Source organism: Mercenaria mercenaria, chromosome 11, assembly GCF_021730395.1.
Source record: "Mercenaria mercenaria strain notata chromosome 11, MADL_Memer_1, whole genome shotgun sequence".
Lineage (NCBI taxonomy): Eukaryota > Metazoa > Mollusca > Bivalvia > Venerida > Veneridae > Mercenaria > Mercenaria mercenaria.
The window spans coordinates 72,523,894-72,546,188 of record NC_069371.1 but is presented as its reverse complement, the minus strand read 5'-3'; the positions used below and the strand labels follow the sequence as shown (position 1 = coordinate 72,546,188).

At 34.3% G+C, this 22,295-nt stretch overlaps 1 protein-coding gene and 1 long non-coding RNA gene across 2 annotated transcripts; both read right to left on the bottom strand.

Moving 5' to 3' along the window:
- Positions 1-1,116: 1,116 nt before the first annotated feature.
- LOC123531224 (calpain-7-like) lies at positions 1,117-15,824 on the bottom strand. The gene is made up of 7 exons (XM_053518192.1): positions 15,736-15,824; positions 7,860-8,030; positions 7,289-7,397; positions 6,921-6,967; positions 6,282-6,398; positions 1,886-1,953; positions 1,117-1,192 (listed from the first exon to the last, which is right to left on the bottom strand). Exons 2-7 carry the CDS (start codon positions 7,992-7,994, stop codon positions 1,117-1,119), a joined length of 552 nt encoding a protein of 183 aa, XP_053374167.1. The 5' UTR covers positions 7,995-8,030; positions 15,736-15,824.
- A 3,556-nt stretch (positions 15,825-19,380) lies between these two features.
- Positions 19,381-20,092, bottom strand: LOC128546928 (uncharacterized). Its single transcript, XR_008366219.1, has 2 exons — positions 19,973-20,092; positions 19,381-19,520 (listed from the first exon to the last, which is right to left on the bottom strand). It is a non-coding gene; the product is annotated as an uncharacterized LOC128546928 (long non-coding RNA).
- Positions 20,093-22,295: the final 2,203 nt, after the last annotated feature.

Sequence of the window (22,295 nt, the reverse complement as noted above, 5' to 3'; positions counted from 1 at the left end):
ATCATGAGGGTGCAGCCTAAGAGATACAAAAATACACATCTGAACGACAAACAATGAATATATTAAAAAGGAATCCACTAAGTGAGATTTATCACATGTTTGACGTCGCGGGAGTGTAATAAAGCCATTAAATAAAAATGATAATACACTAGTGTAATAAAGCTTTGACGTCCACGTCATTTACAGTATTGGAAAGGTCGGTCAAATTGACTTGTTTTTATAGTAAAAGAAAGTAGATTGTTTGATGTATCGACAGGAAAGTCTAACATGTGATAAAAAGAATATTACATTTGTGACTTTCCACATTTAATTTATTAAACTTGTTGAATAAAATTGATAAAATGCTCGGCAGAGCCTCGCATATTATTATTTTATTCAACTTGTTTAATAAATTCAATATGAAAAGACACTCATGTAATATCCTCTATGTACATTTTTTTTTCAAAATCAAGCAGTTCTTTTGTTGTTCAATGCAAGTCAACTCATACCTGAATGATGTGTGATCCTCTTCAAGAGTATTTACTACGTCTGTATCAGGAACACTAACATGTGTAGTCCTGAAATTTTTTTATAGATTCTTGAGTACACATGTATCACAATTATTTCACATCAAAATGATTGCAGTAAAGCATTTGTCAGTGGCAAGTTGTTGATTTTGCCTTTGCGACAAGTGTAGATTATGATCAGCCATGCAGTCTGATCATGATCTGCACTGCTTGCGATCAAGCCATAATCAGTTTTGTAAGCACCTTTTTTTACAGTCAATGGTAGTGTCCAAACTTAAAAGATGGACAATTTCATTATACAAATTTAGCAGGGTAAGGATTAACATGATCGTTTTATGCATTATATAAATTTCTATGAATGTTTTACATGTTACCCTTTCAGAAAGTATGAAGTTGTAAGTTGTTGTATACAATAGTTTAAATAACATATATATGTTTTACCATCATTACCTACTGTCACAAGGCCTTGACAGCTCATCTTCCTCCATAGCTACTGCAGATGATATGCTGCCACTGAAATGCAACAAGAGCTGTATGCAGGATTGTTTGTGCTCATGCAACTATTTGAAATGCTGTACCAGAAGCAGAAAAGAAATGACACTATATTAATTTAGGCCACTAAAAATGCTTGATTCAGTAAATCTGTTAAATCTTTTGAGGATTCCTCAAATTTCTTTACTAACATGCTTAAATCATGAAATCATATCAAAATATGTTAACCTGGCATTCATTAATTGTTTAAGTGGAAAAAAGTTATGTTGACAATTTACAATGATATAAACCAGTATGATATCATCTACATATGAGCAGGTTAATACACCTGGGGACCGTTTTACTAACGTACTTACGTATGCGTAACTCTAAGTTTTACGTAAATTTGTGCGTACGCAAAATTATTTTGCGTAAATGCGTTTTACTAAACTTTTGTACGTACGTTTATTCGTAAATATTTGCGTAAATATACGCATACAAAAACCTTGAGTAACGCCTGCGTAAATATGGCCGACAGGAGAAATAACCAGCGTCGACGACCGCGAATCTTTCGCGAAAGGCCGAATTACTTAGATACATTGCCTGAAAGTGCAATCAAAGAGAAGTACCGTCTTTCGAGGCAACAGATTATGGACTTACATGTTTAATAGAGGAAGATATTAAACCTAAGACGATGCGGGGTCATCCGATTTCTTCTCTCATTTTTAATAAAAGCATATTAGATTTGAAATAAAACATTACTGGTAACAGAACCAGTTTTAAATATAATTACTTAGGTAGATCATTGTGAAATTATTCTGCAGGCATATAACCTCTTTGTCATGTTTAAATATATTAAATCATGGTTTTTCTACACATTATGTCTTATATAAAAACATAGCCAGTACCTATCTAAAGCTTGTGTTGCCAGTTTTTTCACCTTATCTTGTAAAGCTGTATCACTTGTTCCAGATCTCTGTAAACAAATAAAGACAAATTTAATGTCACGGCATAACAATAACAAGAGGGTCATGATGACCCTGGATTGCTCACCTGAGTAATATGAGCTGCATGTTTCAACTGTCAAACTGATGATTTTCAGAAATTTTTTGGAAGATTTTCCGATGTACAATCAAGTAACCCCTGGGGCGGGGCCAATTTTATCCCAGGGGTAATGATTTGAACAAAGTTTGTAGAATTCTACTAGGCAATGTTACATATCAAATATCTAAGATCTAGGCCTTCTGGTTTATTTTTAGCAAATTTATGAAGATTTCCCTATATACAATCAAGCAACCCATGGGGCTGGGTCAATTTGACCCTGGGGGGTCAAGATTTGAACAAATTTTGTAGAGGTCCACTAGGCAATGCTACATGTCAAATATCTAAGCTCTAGGTCTTCTGGTTTATTTCTAGAAAATTTTTGAAGATTTTCCTATGTCAAATCAAGTGACCCCTGGGGTGGGGTCAATTTTGACCCCGGGGGTCATGATTTGAAAAATTTTTGTAGAGGTCCACTAGGCAATGCAATGTTAAATATCTAAGCTCTACGCCTTCTGGTTTACTTTTAGAAAATTTTTGAAGACTTTCCTATGTAAAATCAAGTGACCCCTGGGGCAGGGTCAATTTTGACCCCGGGGTCATGATTTGAACATCTTGAGGTCCACTAGGCAATGCTACATGTCAAATATCTAAGCTCTAGGGCTTCTGGTTTTCGAGAAGAAGATTTTTTAGATTTTCCTATGTAAAATCATATGACCCCTTGAGCGGTGTCAATTTTGACCCCTGGGTCATGATTTGAACAAAATTGGTAGAAGTCCACTAGGCAATGCTTCACACCAAATATCTAAGCTCTAGGGCTTCTGGTTTTTGAGAAGAAGATTTTTAAAGTTTTTCCTTTTGGTTGCCATGGCAACCAGAGTTCAGCATGGAAATCTATTCTTTGAACAATTTTTGTAGAGCTTCACCCAAGGAACATTCCTGTGAAGTTTGGATGAAATTGGCCTAGCGGTTTATGAGAAGATGTCATTTAAAGTAAAAGTTTACAGACGGACAACGGACGATGGACGACGGACACCAGTAGGTGAGTGATCACGAAAGCTCACCCTCAGCCTTTGGCTCATGTGAGCTAAAAATACTGTGGATGTCCCCAGAGTGTGCCTGTTAGTTAAGTGTTCAGAGTTATGGCTATTGTCTGTGACTTTGACCCTTGAGGTACATTGAAATGACTTGTGTTTTACTATATACTGGTAACTTTAACAAATATTTGAATAAACTACCACTGACACTTAAAAACTTCCACTATGTACTTCAAGGGTAATCAACATTGACATAATAGTTCTATTTAATAAAAACAATTTTTAAACTTCCTTACATAATTTCACATCAATGTTCTTGTTTATTCTTTCCAAGATAAGTAAGAGAGGTAAGGACTTCGGACACTTTCTATATGAATTTGCCTACTCCAAGAGTGAAAAATAAACCACTAAGAAATAAGTATTTAATTACATATACCATCAAAATACATATTTGAGATTATTTCTTAAAGTCAAATTTTTCAATATTTTTTCATAAAATGGTAATTTTTGCTCTAAATAGAATTACGTACCCTGTTATATACATATAAAAGCTATTTTGCTTTAAAAAACATTGTTCCCCCCCGTGCATCAAAACCATATTTGACCAGCATATGTAGATATTAATTATACACATTTTCTGTGACTATTGTGTTGATGCAAGGGGTGGAACAGTACTTTTAAACAAAAAATATAACTACAGGGTGTTCCCAAATGTAAAGTAACCAATACTTTTTATATTCATTTTTAATAATTTGATAGTCACATATTTTTACATCTGTTTGTAACTAAAATACTATACAAATGTTTGAATGGGCACATATAGGCATGTTATACATGTAGAGTAGTGAGAGAAGCAAATACTGTTAATTCATTATTATTCATTGGGTTAAATTTTCATCCGCATATCCTGTTTGTTTGTTGTAGTAGACTGGCAAATGTGTGCTGTAAAATACTGGCAACACACCAGGTAATCTTCTGCATGCCCTCCTCGCGACGCGCATACCAGGATGTAATTTGTTTTCCATTTTGTTTTTATTATTTTTTTTTTTTGTATTTTTTATATATATTTCATTTATTTATTTCTTCATCTTTTTCTGTGCATTTATATTTATTTCTTTTAGACACATACTACATGTGACACGCATTCATCACTTCATGTTCTTCCTTCAGTAAAAACTGAATTGAAGATTTTCTTTGCGGCGGACTAGGCCTAAACACAACAAAAAAAGGGGCAATATGTGCACAGCATTTTATCTGATCCTGACTATAGTCTATATCCAACAGAAATAAAGCTTGGCATTGATATGCCTGTGATGCATAGGTCAAGAACAGTAGTTTCTTGGCAGGTCATATCAGTGACGGTTTCACATTCAGTGTGATGCCACGAAAGTGATGTGTCAAGTCGCTTTCCATGCAGATGGCATATACAAATACGGCTAGACGCGAACACGAACTAAACGGTCCAGCCGAGTTTCAGGTGGAACTTTTAAGCAGCGACCTGCTTCAACTTTTCGAATATGTTTTGCCCACAACTTCAGCCCTGAATAGACAACATTATCTATAGATGGGTTGTTGTCAGACTTATCCGGATTTAACTTTTTCCGATCCAGCTTCCTTAGGCAAGCCTCAGATAGAACTGTCATTTCGGATACATTTTTATTACATGTTTAAGCGAAATGAGCCGTGCTATGAGAAAACCAACATAGTGGCTTTGCGACCAGCATGGATCCAGACCAGCCTGAGCATCTGCGTAGTCTGGTCAGGATCCATGCTGTTTGCTTTCAAAGTCTATTGGAATAAGACAAACCGTTAGCGAACAGCATTGATCCTGACTAGACTGCGCAGATGTGCAGGCTGGTCAGGATCGATCAATGCTGGTGGCAATTGCACTATGTTGGTTTTCTCATGGCGCGGCTCAAATATTATGTGTGCCACTGGTACTTATCCTAAAAAAATCCCACCCTACGGCCTTGATAAGATTACTGACTTTTCTTATTATTAATGTTATACATCACACAAATAGCTGCCATCACTTATAACAGAGCTATACAGACATGAACATGTACTTAAATAACTACCTGAACCACTGAAATAAAACTGACCGGTCACTTATACATGTATACCTATTCACACAATGTAATGCGTCAATAACTTTACATTATGAACAATGTATAGATAAATCAAGTACAGGTTGTTTGGAAAAATATCGTTCCCTTTTTTATTTATTTATAGGATTTTAATATTAAAATGTTATTTTTTCCTTAAATAAACAGATTTTGTCACTTTTTTCGACTGGAATTAAAATATTTAAAACTTCCGTAAAGTGATGACATTATATTTTCACGGAAATTTAAACATTTTATTTTTTCAAGAAAATATACCCTAGCCCAGATAAAATAAGAAAAACATCTTGATAGGAACAGATACAAATCAGTTTCTGCTGTAATAAATTAACTAATACATTGGTTTATCACTGACTCGAGACGCTTTGGGTATTGTTTAAATACTTAAGGAGAAATTTGCATTTGAAATGTAGGCTAGAAGCATATGATAGTGTCCGAAGTCCTTTGAATCTTTAAACAGGCATTTAAAATGCCTATTAATGTAATATATGTGCTCACTGACACATGTACTATGCATCTGGGTAAGACCTACAGTCAAACCTGTATTAAACAGCCAGTGAAGGAACCAGTGTGGCTGCTCAAGGCAGCTGGCTGCTTAAGACAAGATGAAATTATAACAAAACGTCAATCCTGGAAGTTAGCTTAAGGCAAGTCGCTGCTTAATGCAGGTGGCCTCAAAGGCACACCTAGCTGTATATACAGCAAATGTATTTTTTTGTATAAATGCCAAACTATAAATAAAGTTTGAATTTTTTTTATCTAATTCTTACATCTTGCATTTGGCAAATCTTTGTTCAGACAGTATTTGGTGCTAAAATTTTCATATTTATATTAAGTATAAGGTACAAAACATAAATGAGCCGTGCCATGGGAAAACCAACATAGTGGGTGTGCGACCAGCACGGATCCAGACCAGCCTGCGCATCCGCGCAGTCTGGTCAGGCTCCATGCTGGTCGCTTTTAAAGCCTATTGGAATTGGAGAAACTGTTAGCGAACAGCATGGATCCTGACCAGACTGCGCGGATGCGCAGGCTGGTCTGGATCCATGCTGGTCGCAAACCCACTATGTTGGTTTTCTCATGGCACGGCTCAAATGACTTACAATCTTAAGACAAAGTTCTACAGCTTCTGTGTACAGATCTATCGCTTCTTGTTCATTTCCAACATCATCCTCATCAAATGCTTGCTTAATTAGAAATCTAGCTCTTTCTAAGTCAAGCTGAAAGTAAGAAGAATAAAGATAAGATATTGAGCCTTGAAGGGTGTGGTCCATAATGTTTTAAATAGCCAGGTTGGAGCTAAAAGCAGTTAAACTTGTTTTTTCTTCTTGTGAAGGTCATGTCTTTGAATATAAACTGCTAAGGATATACCCTGGCTATAAACAGCTGGTGGTATTCCCTGGCTCTCGCACTCAGCATCATGACTCAAGTACATAAATATATCTCTTGGCAAGATATTGCAGAAAGCTGAATTAAGAAAAGATAGAATGCACATGTCTGTGAACAAATACTAAATAAAAGCTCTGTCCTCTTTATTCATGAAACCTATTTTATAGATTATATGGATGATCAATGTTAAATGCAATAATATCACTACTGCATCTCTCATCTGTAAACATTTGAATGTTTTCAGAACTACAATTACCATTTTTTCACAGAGAATGCAAGCACTTTGTTGTTCTGTGTACATGTACTATAGTATTCTAGCTAGTTAAAAAGAATGTATTCTGTTTAAATGTTACCTGGTGTGATGTCATTGTTTGATGCATGGCTTGTGTACTGTGAGAGGCTGAAAACGGAAAAGTTTATTAAAGGCTCTATAGCCAATGCTGCTTCACACATATAGTTAACCAGAATTTCAACACATAAGATTGGGACTTTTAATGTATCATTAAACCAAACACTGTGAGTGGAAACATCAGTATTTATGACCCACAATATAAAGTTCCCTTCTTTACCTATAGCTAATAAAAATAGACTGAACCAAGTTAACCTGATATGTTAGAGATGATAAACACAAGAGTTACACAGGCAGCCAGTGTTACAGGACAAGTTCACATTCTATAAACAAAGAAACGGAATTATCTGCCCATATTTTTGATGCACTCACTCATTTTCTTCAGTTCCTCTGCTCTAGTTATATACTGATGTGCCTTATCTGTGATCCCAGGCATTCTTGACCCACTCATTACTGCATTCAGTAAGGCCTGGGCGGCTTCCTACGTCAAAAAAAACAACAAAAAACTTATCACCCGAGTATTCACATGTATTTGACCTATATTTTATACAGACAAGTTTCATGAAGATGAACCTCTAGTGGGTAACAAGGTTATTTTATATGATTTGACCTAATGACCATCTTCTTCACCCCCGACCTTAATACAAACTTAAACATATGTATTTGTCATAATATTGTATGCAACGCTGTTTTTTTCTGAAACTATTGTATATGCAGTAAATTGCATATAGTAGTATTACATATAGCATATACAATAGCATGCAAAATACCAAAGATAAAAAACTTATGATTTACGTACCTCGTTTACCTTAAGTAATCTGGACATTCTTAAATTTCAGATTTCAAATAAGGTTTTCTGGCACAGGACTGATCTTTTCCTATAATTCTTCTAACTTGCAACAAGCAAAACAGTTCAAAATGCAAACTGCCTGCATATACTTACAGTATAAAAGAACATTGCCATAGCATGCTGCTGTTGTTGGTCACAAGTGACAGCCTGCTGGGCAAAGGAAATTCCATCTTTCTCCAGGGTTTCTGGATCAGCCCCGTTGTTTCCTTGGAAACCTGGGTCAGTCATATCGGTGTTTCAGCTCCTCTGTTTTTACAACATAATCTGCCATGACAAAAACAACTAAATAGTGTGCACAGTCACAGTGCCTTAGTCATATTGTTTCAACTCATAATCATACACAAAATCATACAATAAGGTAACTTTAAAAGGACATTGTGCTTACTAATCTTACCACGTTATATTATTTGTATTTATCATTTTATGCATGTGTTGAAAAGACTTGTTCAAAGTAAATAAGAACAGATTGTCCATTCAGTATACTTACTTTTGTACACTGTGAGTCATAACTGTCCATGGTATCTGATCATTTAAAAAAGGCATTATTTAAAGTAAACGTGCGCTTATTGATGGTTAAGTGGTTTAGTTATACTTGTGATGCAATACAAATCAAGTACTTACGTCAGTGTTTGAATGTAAAGAACACATTGTTGTAATCTAAAATGCAGTTTGAAGGAAAATTGTTTTAGGACAGTTCTATGCCCATTTACTTCAAATTTGCTTTTACAGACTGCAGCCCTTAGGCCTTAGATTTCATTTTGAAAGTGTTTGGAGATATGGATCCATACTTATAGAATTGCATTCTAGCGGTTCCTAGCAGTACCCCTAGACAAGCCTGTAAGTGATTTTTTTAGGATTATGGACATCATTTACCAGCTTATGTGGGTTAGTTGTATCTTTAATTTTGTTACAAATGAATTATCAAAATGTTATCAGTATTCACCTAAATCATGAATCTTAATGGTTCACAGATACCAGCATTCACTCAACTGTTTACATTATGCTTAATTCACAACAATCCCCTTTAAGTTTTTAATGATATTTAGGGCATTATTTCAGATTTAAGGTATTGTAGCAGTTCTCGTATCGGGTAGCTCAATTGGTACAGCGTTGGCACAGTAAGCCGAAGGTTCGAGGTTCGAGTCCCCGTCGAGGCTGAACATTTTTCCTGAGACTGTTACTGTTTGGAGGTTCTACCGAGATATTCACCCTTGGAGCTCATGTGGGGCGAAGCAGTTTGGCTGGGTGTGCATCTGAATTCGGTTAACAGTCTGCGGCAAACATTGGCCAAGAGTACCAATGTCTCGCAAAAAGAGGGAAGGTGTGTAGCGGTTCTCGTATCTGATGGCCTCGGTAGCTCAACTGGTAGAGGTTTGGCCCAGATAGCTGAAGGTCCGAGGTTCGAGTCCCGGTCATGGCTACACATTTTTCCTGAGACTGTTACAGTATCTAGTTTTCTGCACTTTCATTAACCATTACTTGTTACAAGGGAAGATTTCACAAACAATATTTCGGTTACTTACGTTTCGAAAGAAAATGTAAACAATCAGGTGAATGCTGGTATCTATGAACCATTCAAGTTTATGTAAATAGTGATTTTTAAAATCTTATCTTTCATTTGCAACAAATTTAAAGATGTAAATAACACACAATATCTGGAAAAGGGAGGTCTGTACTCTCTGACAACCCTATCTGTACCTCTAGAATGCATTTCTTGAGGTTACATGGATCGTAACCCTAGACACTTCCATCTAAAGTAGCAAGCTTTTGTCTCAGCAAGTAGAAAATCTACTGAAACAATTCTTTGAAATTTATGACTTAACACTGGATATCATCAGTTATGGTATGAACCAGCCAGAAAACATTACTCTAGTAAAGCAAGACTTGAAGTGTAAGTATGGCGCTACATCCTAGATGGAAGGCTGAACACCACTAAATAAGGCTGATCTTTATTTCATATAAAGTTCACTTACTTGATAATGGTTTTTTCAACATTTTCTAGCATATCAGATTTTCAGGGACTTATATTCCCATAAAGAACTATAATGGTACTATAGATAGTCAGGGGTGTAACTGTTTCAAGTTAACACAGTTTATAACCAATTTGAGTTATCGCGTTTACTTTCATAACTTGTTTCAGTTATCATAAAATATTACAAAGACCTCCTGTGTCAATTCCTCATTTTGAATGTGACTAATGCAATCATTTCCTGAATCCTTGGCCTTTTATCTTTCCAGCTATGCAGTAAGCAGTAAATTTTTTTATGCAAGGCTGATATAGTCTTACGCAAATAGTTTTAAAGCTATAAAACTCTTAACATCCCATTATGCTCATCAGGTCATGATCAGACTAAAAGAGAATTTGATTAACCACAGTTTGCTACTAATTACACATTAAAGGTCACTTTGTGAGAACAGCAAAAAGGCTTTTTTTGAATAACTTACCTGGGTTATCTATATTTTATAACTAATACAGGTTATAAAATGCTTGAAAAAGTAACTGAAATAGGTTACATAACTTAAAACAGTTACACTCCTGACTGATAGAAAAAGAAAATGGGGTGTTAACTTTTTATATATGAAAACTATAGTTTGTTAAATACAACCCGCTGAATTTACCCCTTTTTGGTTCTTTTAACATCTCTTTCCGAGATAAAAAGTTCTTATGCCACTACTTTTATCTTGTATGTGATAGGAACGTGCAAATTTCGATAGAATCATAGAATGCTATCGGGTGAAACACAATATAGGGAGCATTTAGAATATCACATTGTTATACATGGTTTTCATAAATTTCCTAACCCTTTATTGCAATTTAACATTTACACTTCATAACACTAAATATGAAGAAGTTCTGTGCCAAATTTTATTGATCTAGCTCAAATAGTTTTCATGCAGTGGCAAAAACGCATCTAGAAAAAGTCATTTTTGAAGCGTTATGTTGTTGCACTTAGAATTTTCCATATTTTTCAAATAAGATAATGGTATGATATTATATATTTCCATGTAAATGTGTGTTATCAGCATAAAGACAATTTTTTAAGGGTTATTTTGGTGTTTGATTTGTCATGATCGGTTGAAAATTGTTGAAGCTGTCGAGAAAAATGTGAAATGGGTAAGATGTTATGCAGTTTTTCACTGAAATTCCTTCCTTTTGTTATAATGAATAATTGCAATGTTAACATTATTTTTTCTTTAATATTTTGGTCTAGAATCATTTCTCTGTTGTAATAGTACTTAAAGAAAAAAAATCAAAATCATGTATTTCTGAAATTTAATTGTACGAATTTTTAAAATTGAAAATCAGGTTTTTATGAAAAGATGTAGAGTCCGTAACCAATTGTATTTTGTAGATTTGTAAGATATTATGAGAGTCTTTATTGATTTTTTCTTATCAAATTTAACTGTTGATATTAAATTTTTATGCTATTTCCTTTATTGTTAACTACATTTTTTCTGTAGCACCACTAATATGGTTACGGACACTACAAACCCCTGTAGTGTCCGTAAACTGTCTTTCAATGGTGTAAATAAACTTTTTTTAAAAATTTTATTTATAGTTATTCTTATGAAAGTAACAAATGATTTCACAAGTTAATTAATCAATTTTATTTTTCATCAACTTGTTGATGTTGCAACCACATTGGAAAACCCTTATTGTGGCATCTTTATATACAGCATCGTTTTCTGTTGCTGCAGCATAAAATTGAAAGATGTCATAGCAAACATGGAAGCGACGAGAGATAAAGAATCACTATTTTTTTCAATATGGAAGGTTCACTGATGACAAATTTAATAAAGTCTATTAATAATTTCACTACAAAAGGTAAATTTTGTCTATTTAATAATGTTACTCGAAACTGTAGTGTCCGTAACCAGAACTGAAAAAATTAAAACTTGCATCTTTTTACAGAAATATGAAAAATTATCATTTCAAAGTTTCTTATTATTGAGAAAAAACAAATATATGTATTTGTTGACAAATATTTTCAGATATAAAAATATAGATACAGTTCAAAAGTGCTAAAAATCATTTAAACTGCACAGATTTATATTAAAAATGTAAGGATGTGATAATGATAATTAACAGTTATTCACTAAGACAAATTTCTTCAGGAGCATCATTGTTAAGATAATTCAAATTCATGTAGCTTACAATAATGTTTCTTTTCAAAATGTTTCAGAGTGGCGGTGTTATCTGGTTACGGACACTACAGAAATTAAAACAATGTAAAAAAAAAACAACCAGTATTACTTAAATTTCTGTTTAAATTATTATACATCTTACAGTTCAAGTGAATAAATCTTTATGAGTATTAATGATTAAAAGTTATATCTAAAAACTTGCAAATGAAAGAAAAATCTCTTCAAGAAGTACAAAGTACAAACCATGTGATGACAGGTACATGTATATTCATTTAGATGAGATTTTATATTTATGTGATGGGCATATAGTGTTGCTGCTCTATGTATGTGTGTCCGTCAGTTCGTTCAAAATCTTGTGTGTCCAACTCCTCCCACCATTAGATTGCTCTGCTTCAAACTTTCATAGATGAACAACCTTGATGTGTAGATAACCATAAAAGAAGGAATTTCTCAGTGACTATTTTAACCACAGTTATGATACTATGATATTTTTATATAGAAATACAGAATATATCTAGAAAAATCTTGTGTGTCCGACTCCTTCCACACTATTAGCCTCATTTGATTCAAACTTTTCACAGATGAACAAGCTCAAGATGTCTATATTACAATAAATCAAGGATTTTTTTCTGTGACTATTTTACTACAGTTATGGCCCTTTGATAGTTTCTGTTTTAATCATAAGGAATATAGAGAAACATTTTTATGTGTCCAACTCCTCCAACACTAGTAGCCTGATTTGTTTCAGATTTTCACAGATGAACAAGCTTGATGTGCAGATGACCGTAAAGGGAGAAATTCTTTCTGTGACTGTTTTTACTTTAGTTATGGCCCTTTGATAATTTTTGCTATATGGAATATAGTACGATAGGGGAAATCCTGTGTGTCCAACGATTCCCAGACTTTTAGCTGATTTGCTTCTAACTTTAACAGATGAACAAGCTTTATGTGCAGATGACCATAGGGGAAGGAATCTTCTCTGAGTATATTTTTACTGGTGGCAGTTATGATCATTTTTACTTTATAGAGAATGGCACAGTATGTGTGCGGATCTGTGTCGTATGGTTATAAAATCTAGTTTTATATTGCAATTTAATTGCTTTATACGTAGAAGCATGTCTGATTTCATTGTGCTTTTGTGATTCAGATATAGAGTTTTGATCTGATGAGGCAGCTGCAATGCTGAAACTTAAAAGGCACAAAAATGCTGAATAGGTTAGAAGAGGTTAAATGGCAAGAAAGGCAGAAATTCAATCCAGGCCAATGTGAAAATTAAAAGAAAAATGAAAGAGAAAGAAAGAAGGATTGTAGAATGAGACAGCGACAAGAAGTAGAGAAGAGTAACTCAAAACTAGATTAGTTAAAAAAGCAGAACTAATATCAAAATCATATGATGAAGGAAAAAGAGTGGAAAGAAATTTATGTGTCTGCACAAACAGGATCTGTCATAGGAGTAAAGAGACAATGTTGTTGCATTTATAGATGAATCTACTATGACTGATAATAGGGGTACATTTTCAACACCAAGACATCTGAAAATTTGAAAAAAAAGTTACAAAAAGATTATAGATATGTGAACTTTCGTTAGATAATTCATAGTATAGTGTCCATAACCATGAACTTAATTTCTTTTTTCTGGTTAGTGACATTCTTGAGTAAAAAAGTGTAAGTGTTAGTTGTGTGATATGAATACAAAGTATTGATAATAATGTATCACTTAGAGAACTTAATATTGCTTATTAAGTTACAAGATTTCATGAAAACAGGAAGTTTTCAGATTTTGTTGTTCTGTTTTCTTTTTCATTGGTTTTAATTTGCCAAGTTGTATATTTTTGTTTAAAGAATATCAAATTTAAATACACTTCCCATTCAGATATCATTTTAACATTATACCAAATAATTCATGAGTGGGTTTAATGTTTTTAACATAATCTAATGCAAAACCATTCTTGAGGTTTTTTGTAGTGTCCGTAACCAGTTACTGGTATCTACCAATATTTAGGATTTTTTTGAAAATTAATCACTACTCCTTTGATTTAAGTCATTTTGTTTCAACAAAGACAGAATTTGTGTTGATTTTTCATTAAGTTTTCATCATTAACACTTAAATTGAAGATGTCAGATGATTTGAAATATACATGTTTTTTAGCAACAAAGTAATATCCAACAATATGTTTCTTTTTTCAGTATCTGTACCTTTCAGAGTCCTATTTTTGCCTTGCATTATGTATTTCCATGTGTTTGTCCTACAAAACAGTAAAAATAGTTCAAGTTTATCAAAATTTGAAGCTTTATTTTACAAAATGTACCACTTGTAGTGTCCGTAACCAGCAAAAATATGCATTTTATCAGCCTTTAAAAATTACATTTCCGATGCAAGTACCAGCAAACCACTTAAGTTGCTTATATTTCAAGCACTCTACTATGTAGAAAAATACTTTTTTTGCCAAAATCAAGAACTTATTTTTTCACCTCCAAGTGCAACACTACTGTTCCCTATATTGTGTTTCACCCGTATGCATAGAGTAAAAGAATGACACATGATGTTACTGAGAAAGGGCAAAAGGAAAGGTAGCTAAAACAATTAAGCTTCAGAGATGTTACAAGTATATATGATGTTTTGGATCTCTGTGCTGAAACGAACCCCATATTGAAACCCTAACCAGAAATCGTAATACGTTTTTAATCCATTTTTCTTTTGATCTGGCACAAAATAAAGCACAACACCATTTGAAAAGGAGTTATACACTAAAGTTGCAAATGGGTATTGCTGTCTGTAATATTTTACGGTGTCTACTTGTAGCAGTGAGCACAATGCCAAACTATATAGTGCTGCCTCACTGGAATATCGTGCCATAGACATGTGATCGATATCCCACCCAGTCACATTATACTGACATCGGGCTGACCAGTCCTAGCACTATCCTCTTACTGCTGAGCACCAAGCAAAGAAGCTACTAATACCATTTTTCACGTCTTTAAAATTGGTATGACGCAACCAGGGACTGAACCCACGACCTCCCGCACTCGAAGCAGGCGCTCTACCACTAGGCTAGTCAAAATAATTCGACGTTCAGATTGTTTTATATTTGTGACAGGCAATCTTAACGTCAAAACTTTGAAGGACCAAAATAATGGAAGTTAAATCACAGACACAGTCATGTAAAGTTATTGGTTTTATAAGGCGTGTAAACACACGGTAAACGTTGATCATGTACAGTACATACAAAAGTTTAAATAACCAGAAAATTTGTAATTTTCGATATTATTTGATAATTTTAACACAGATTAATGAGGAATTGAATCCCCTTTCGATACATGTAAGTTATATTTTAATTTATGCAATTTGTGAAATAATCGACACTTAACCTATAGCATGTAAAGCGTCGGCAGCAATGAAAAAACTTCATCGGAAGTTGCTTCAACTATTTTGGTCATTCGAGTGTTTGACGCGAGTGGGGATATTGCCCATATGAAAAAATATCTCAATATTTCCTTGGGATCGAGTCAAATTAGTTGGACTACCACTAGGCTACCAAGGAAAATAGCATCAGATAAGATGTGGTAGCCAGAACTAAAGGAAAGGAAGAAAAATAGCAACATTTATTTTTGAACTATTTGTGACTAGACCCACGTAGGCTTAAATTAGATTTTGTCCTGATCAGCCTAAAAACAAGATACAAACAGTACATCCGAACATATCTATCCGAGCTACATACGCGTATGACACAGAGTTATGTCGCAACGATTCAAAACTTTTATTCAGTTTATACCCAGAGCACTGCATTATCAATTTAAAACATTTTTTTATGAATTGAATTACCTATGACGTGTATTTAAAACTTGTAAAATGCGCAAAAATCGAAGAAAATTCCACTTTCGTTTTCCATGTTAATAAACGCTTGATATTTCCTACATAAAGCGCGTGGATGACTCGGTCCCGTGCCATACCGCACATTTCGGGAGCCGTTCTCTTTGACAAACTTGGAATTTGAGAAATCTTTACGAGGATAAAAGCGGCAATCTGTTTCTGTTTCAATCGTTTTGCTCGAGCGCATAACGAAACTCTTTAACGTTGTCGAGTCTGCCTATGAAATTAGACGAAACAGCAGTATAGAGAATGTAAACATGATTGCATAAAAGGCACAGCAATTTGTCGCAATCAATTATTGTACATGTCATTCATCAACAATTTTGCAAGCTTTAAAGTTTGATAGAATAGCTATTGTTGAAAATATGACGCTTTAAAATAAGTCACCCGTACATTTAAAAAAAAACAACAATCGGTGTTACATAATAATTGCGTGGAACATGTGGAAGATATAAAAACCATGGAGATATAAAAGTTGAAATGTAAAACCTTTTACAAAATTTAAGAACTATCACCTGCTGTTTTCGCGTGATAAACAGTTATCAAATATTTAAAACAATGCCGCGAAATCTCTACAATACAGTGTCTTAAGATTTTTTTTTAATGTGTCAAGTGATTTACTTTTGCGTAGTTCTAACGGCAGTTCATTCCAAAGTTTTGGACCAATAGTACAGAAACTTCTATCATTGAATGTTTTGCACTTGTTGTATGGAACAACATAACGACATTCAGAATTTTCAGACGATCTCAAACCTTGTCTACTAGGAATATATTCTGTAAGCAATTCTGTTAAGTACAGAGGTGCTCTGCCAGTGTGACAGCTATACACGTGAAAGAAAGTATCTTGAACTCAATTCTTGCTTTCACCGGCAACCAGTGCAAGTGGCACAATGCTTGTGTAGAACTGTCAAATTTACTCCTGTTAAGGACAAGTTTTGCGCACATGTTTTGAATACGTTGCATCCGCTTACACACCTCACAGTTAGCTACACCATACAGTATATGACATTGCAATAATCCAGATGTGAAATAACTAGAGACAAAACTAAAATTTCAGTGGCTGCCTTTGTTAAGTATTTAAGAAAATTAAGCATCATATACGGCCTTAGTTTTCTTATTTCTGTTATTCTTTTGCAAGAAACAGCACTCGAAAAGTCACCAATTTCTATCATTTGTATCTAAAATGGCTTTATCAGAACTAAAGGCCTGGAGATCTACGTAAGAAGTCAGAATTTAGCCTTCTTTCTGGAAAAATCTCAATTTTGCCATAGATCTGTAAATGATATATCAAGTTTGATTTAAACTAGTATTTATCATTAAATTCTGATCTTAAAACGCTATTATTGTCTTTGTAAAATAGCAATGTATATAGCATTTTTTTAACCTCATTTCCAGCCTTTCATTTCTTGCGTGACTTCCATTGTCTTGCAGGACTGTCTACGAGCAATCAAAAACTACATAAATATGAGGCATAACATAATGCAATGATGTTGTCATGGTCTCGGGACAAAAACGCTAATATTGCTTAGCTGGAAATCAGGATATATGAGCCGTGCCATGAGAAAACCAACATAGTGGGTGTGCGACCAGCATGGATCCAGACCAGCCTGCGCATCCGCGCAGTCTGGTCAGGATCCATGCTGTTCGCTAACAGTTTCTCCAATTCCAATAGGCTTTAAAAGCGAACAGCATGGATCCTGACCAGACTGCGCGGATGCGCAGGCTGGTCTGGATCCATGCTGGTCGCAAACCCACTATGTTGGTTTTCTCATGGCGCGGCTCATACCTACTTTTACTTTCATTCGGATTAAGCTTGCAAGCATAGAAGTAGCTTAAAATCACCCGCAGACTTCATTCTTTAAAATCAAGTGGCATCTTTACTAGGAGGGAAAAGGGCACTATATACACTGATATGGACTACGTTCGAGTGGACCACGGAGGCACATTTGTAAAATTACTACCATTGTACCAAGAACAAATTTCAAGTGATGGAATTGGATAGTGCGTAAGGAAAGTGGTTCTACTGGTGTCGCTAATTACAAATTAAATGGATACAGAAGAAGAGACGAGCCAGGAACCTTTTACAACTGGCCTGTTAATTAATATAGTTAAATTCCGACCGTATATACAGTGGAAAGTCGAAATGCTTCCCCAACCCAACCCATTGTCCGTTATTTTCAGATTCATCTGATATGAAGGCCAAGAAGGGTCACAAACTGTTGAAATCAGAGCGATTGTGATTGTAAAGTAACATTCTTAGCTCTTTTCAAATGTCTGTATCCGTGTCCGCTTCTGATCTCTAGCTAGTCAATGCATGCGGTGCAGAGCGTACACAACAGGCTGATACATGGCATGTTTGGTGGTGTTGAGGTTAAGGCATTTAAACGGCATGCAACTGTATTATGATCAAATTTAATAAGCACGGCTACATGTATGTGTCTATGATTCGGACCCTAGGTGAATACCGATTTATGACCTGAAAAAAATTGAATTTTGATTTACAGTTGCAGACCTGAGTCTACATTGAATGCTGATCGACGACTTGAACAATTTTCAAAATTGAATGTCGATCTACCACAGTGAATGTCGATCTCAAAGCCAATTTCACACAACGCTGACCACAGGGATACAATTCATGGGCTTCAGCGTGCGTTAAGCAATAGGGATGATATATGTGTTACGCCAGATAATTTTATGGTTAAAACTGTTTATCCATCTTAGTAGCGGCTGTACAGGAGAAAATACAATTCAGACGCGGTATTCGAGACAGTGTATGAATTATAGCTAAGCGTGTACATCGCACGTTAATAATAACAGTCATCAAGGGCTGTCATTGCTTGATTCAACTGACATGGAAGCTAAAAACGTTACTAAAGCACCTGTTATTAACATGCTTGAATTGCTAAAATAGCATCAACTATCTTAATTGTGAAATTAAGAATTTGTTTATAAAACAACAGGTTTTTCATCGATTTAAGTCACGATGGGTTTTGTGTTATCATTCTGCACCGGCGAGAAGCCCACTTTCCTGCAAACAACCAAATACCAGTCTATCTATGTAGCCATCGATGGACGTTCTGTATAAATCGTAATAACAGTGGATTGTTAAAATGGCATCTATCTTAATTGTTACTCGCACTGCTAAGTCGAACAAAAGACATTTCGACTTTAGGGCAGTATTCTCATAATATCCTGATAAATTTTACTTTCCGCACAATGTACAGATGTTTGACCCAGGAAAAACGTTTTATGTTCAAACAATAACAGAAGCTTTAGTATATAGCGGCTTTTTCAGCTTGATTTCAAGTACGTCTATGCTCCAGAGAGGGCCCTGTACTTTAATGGGAAGAAGAAGAAATATTGCTAGAGGACACAGCTGGTAATCCAAAATCAAAGCCTTGGATGGTATCGCCGGTATGAGAGTCGATCCCGAAGTACAGTAGATAAGGGCAAATTCTTGAATATTAAACAGTTCTTTCTCCTACATTGAAATAAAGGTCAATGCATATTAACACCGTTAGAATGCAGTACGTTCAAGTCATAAACCATGTTAGTATTTTTTTTCTTACCACTTTTCATCATACTAAAATATACAAATTTCAAGTTTCAAAATTACGTTTAATAGACAACTTTTGATACAGGTTATTAATCAGAAATTAAAAATCAGTTCATCAGTGATCTTCCTGGCTGTAGTAATGTTTGCTATCATCATGAAACAGTGTTTGTGTTTGTCCGTTCTGTAAATAAACAATAATGGTTTAAACAAGCGCATTTCCCATAAAAAATCATTCCCTGAGCCACGTAGTCCAAAAATACAGACAAGTTCAAATGTAAGTAAGCAAATAAGGTCTGTATTCATTGCCATTGACCAAAACTATTTTAGATATAGTTACATAAAATCAAATGTTATCTAATTACTTCATACAGAATAATTTAGAATTATTTAACAGTTTTTAAACGTAAGAAATTTGTTGTTACTGAATACGATTAGATCATAATCTACAAGTACCCCTTTCCTATCATCACATATAACTTAAACATCAAGTGTGTACACTTAGATAAAAAAACACAAATTAATATCTCATAAAAGAATGACTGATTTTTAGTATTTCTTGAGACTTGAAATAATATGAGATTCATTATCAGTAATTTTTGAATTACTGTTTAAATCTATTGCATTATTACTTACGTTGTTACAATTTTCCTTGGAGATATTATATGGGCTTGTCTTCATGCCCCGAAGTCGCGCGGGTTTAGTAGACTTCATGTTCAGGTCAATGTCACTTCCTGGTCTTGGTGAACCTGAAAAGAACATTTAAGCATTGTGATTTATATTTTTACTGTGTAAATTTATACTGTTTACAATAACACAAAAATGTACATTTTCTTGAGATTACAGATAAACGTTATTTACACACAAAATAAAATGTCATTTTACAGATTGAATAAAACGACATTTACACACTGGATTAAACGTCATTTACACATATTTTTAAAACGTTATGAACACAATGGACGAAATGTCATTTACACACTGAATAAAACGTCATTTACAAACTGAATAAAACGTCATTTGCACACTGGATTAAACGTCATTTGCACACATTTTTAAAACGTTATGAACACAATGGACAATATGTCATTTACACACTGAATAAAACGTCATTTACACACTGAATAAAACATCATTTTCATGCTGGATTTATTGTCAGTTTCATACATTTTTAAAACGTTATAAATACAATGGACAAAACGTCATTACACAATAAATGTAAGTAATTTACACACTGAATAAATAGAGGATATTTGTTTGTTTTTTCGTGAATATGGAATATATCTCACTGAGAAGTGAGAAAATGTTTCTTTTTATTTTATGCTCAGTTACGTTGAGATGTGCATTTTGCAACAATTTTTTAATCTCAGCGCGGGAAACAGACGCGCGTTAACAGACATGACGTCAGACGTGTCGTGACATTATAAAGACGAACACAACATAAAGTTCCATTTTATTTTATTTTTTGCTGCATAACGTTATGAAATTCTCATTAAGTAAAATGATTTGAATCGAGAAATATACTATAAAGAACAAAGTGCGACTACAAGTTTCATCCCGTTTTAAGCAAATAATTTAAAATTCATACACAATGTAATGAGGGGCGGAGCTATATCTCTCACAGTGTGAAAATATAGAATTCATATTTTCACAGTGTGAGTGATGAGATATGAAAATATTTAACTGAACAAATACAGCATTTCATGAGTTAGCATAAAATAAAACGTCATTTACACACTGGATTAAACGTCATTTACACACTGGATTAAACGTCATTCACACACTGAATAAAACGTCATTTACACGCTGGATTAATTGTCATTTACCTACGTTTTTGAAACGTTATAAACACAATGGACAAAAAGTCGTTTACATACTGAATGAAAAGTCATTTACATACTGAATAAAACGTCATTTATACACTGGATAAAACGTCATTTTTACACTGGATTAAACGTCATTTACACACTGAATAAAGCGTAATTCACACACTGAATAAAACGTCGTTTACACACTGAAAAAAACGTCATGTCCACACTGAATTAAATGTCATTTACACGCTGAATAAAGCGTCATTTACACACTGAATAAAACGTCATTTACACACTGGATTAATTGTCATTTACATACTTTTTTAAATCGTTATAAACACAATGGACAAAAAGTCATTTACACACAGAATGAAAAGTTAATAACACACTGAATAAAATGTCATTTACACACTTATTTAAGCGTCATTTACACAAGTAGCATTAAACGTCATTTACACACTAAATAAAACGTCATTTACACACTGGATTAAACGTTATTTATCCTGTCACTTGCAGTATTTTCGACCCGATATCAGGGTGCCGTATATCTTTCTTGATATACCGTCAGTTGATCATGTGACCAGTGATATACGGTCAGTTGATCATGTGACCTTATGATCGATATTGTTGTCATAAGAAATTTTGAAACGAAACCATCATCATTGTGTTGGAAATGTCCGAACTAAGAAAATGAGTGGTCAAATAATGAGTTTTTATTCAAAAACGAAGAAGTTATTGCGATTTTGCCGGTAATCACGTCATTATATAAGTGACGTCATTACGAATACGACGTCATTAAAGCGGTTGTCGCACACTTATTTTTGTAAAATAAATTGCCAAATATCGGAAAATGAAGTAATGACAAGATAAATAGAATAATAGGTTAGTGCCTAAGATGGAGAAAGTTTATCTGGCTCGGCTCCGGACGTTATCAGGTTCGCCTTCGGCTCACCCGATAACCTCCTCCGCCTCCCCAGATAAACTTTCTCATCTACGGCACTAACCTATTATTCTCTATTTACATTTTTTAAAACGTTATAAATCCACTTGATAAAACGTCTTTTACACATTTTCTAAAACGTTATAAACACACTTTACGTCATTTACACATGCGATATAAACATTACTTGCACACTTGAAATCACATT

Coding starts and splice junctions, on each gene's coding strand:
- LOC123531224 (XM_053518192.1), bottom strand. CDS start 7,994: ATGACTGACCCAGGTTTCCAAGGAAACAACGGGGCTGATCCAGAAACC. Junction 7,398..7,859: donor TGGCAATGTTCTTTTATACT/GTAAGTATATGC, acceptor TTTTTGACGTAG/GAAGCCGCCCAGGCCTTACT. Junction 1,193..1,885: donor GCAACACAAGCTTTAGATAG/GTACTGGCTATG, acceptor TCATGATTTAAG/CATGTTAGTAAAGAAATTTG.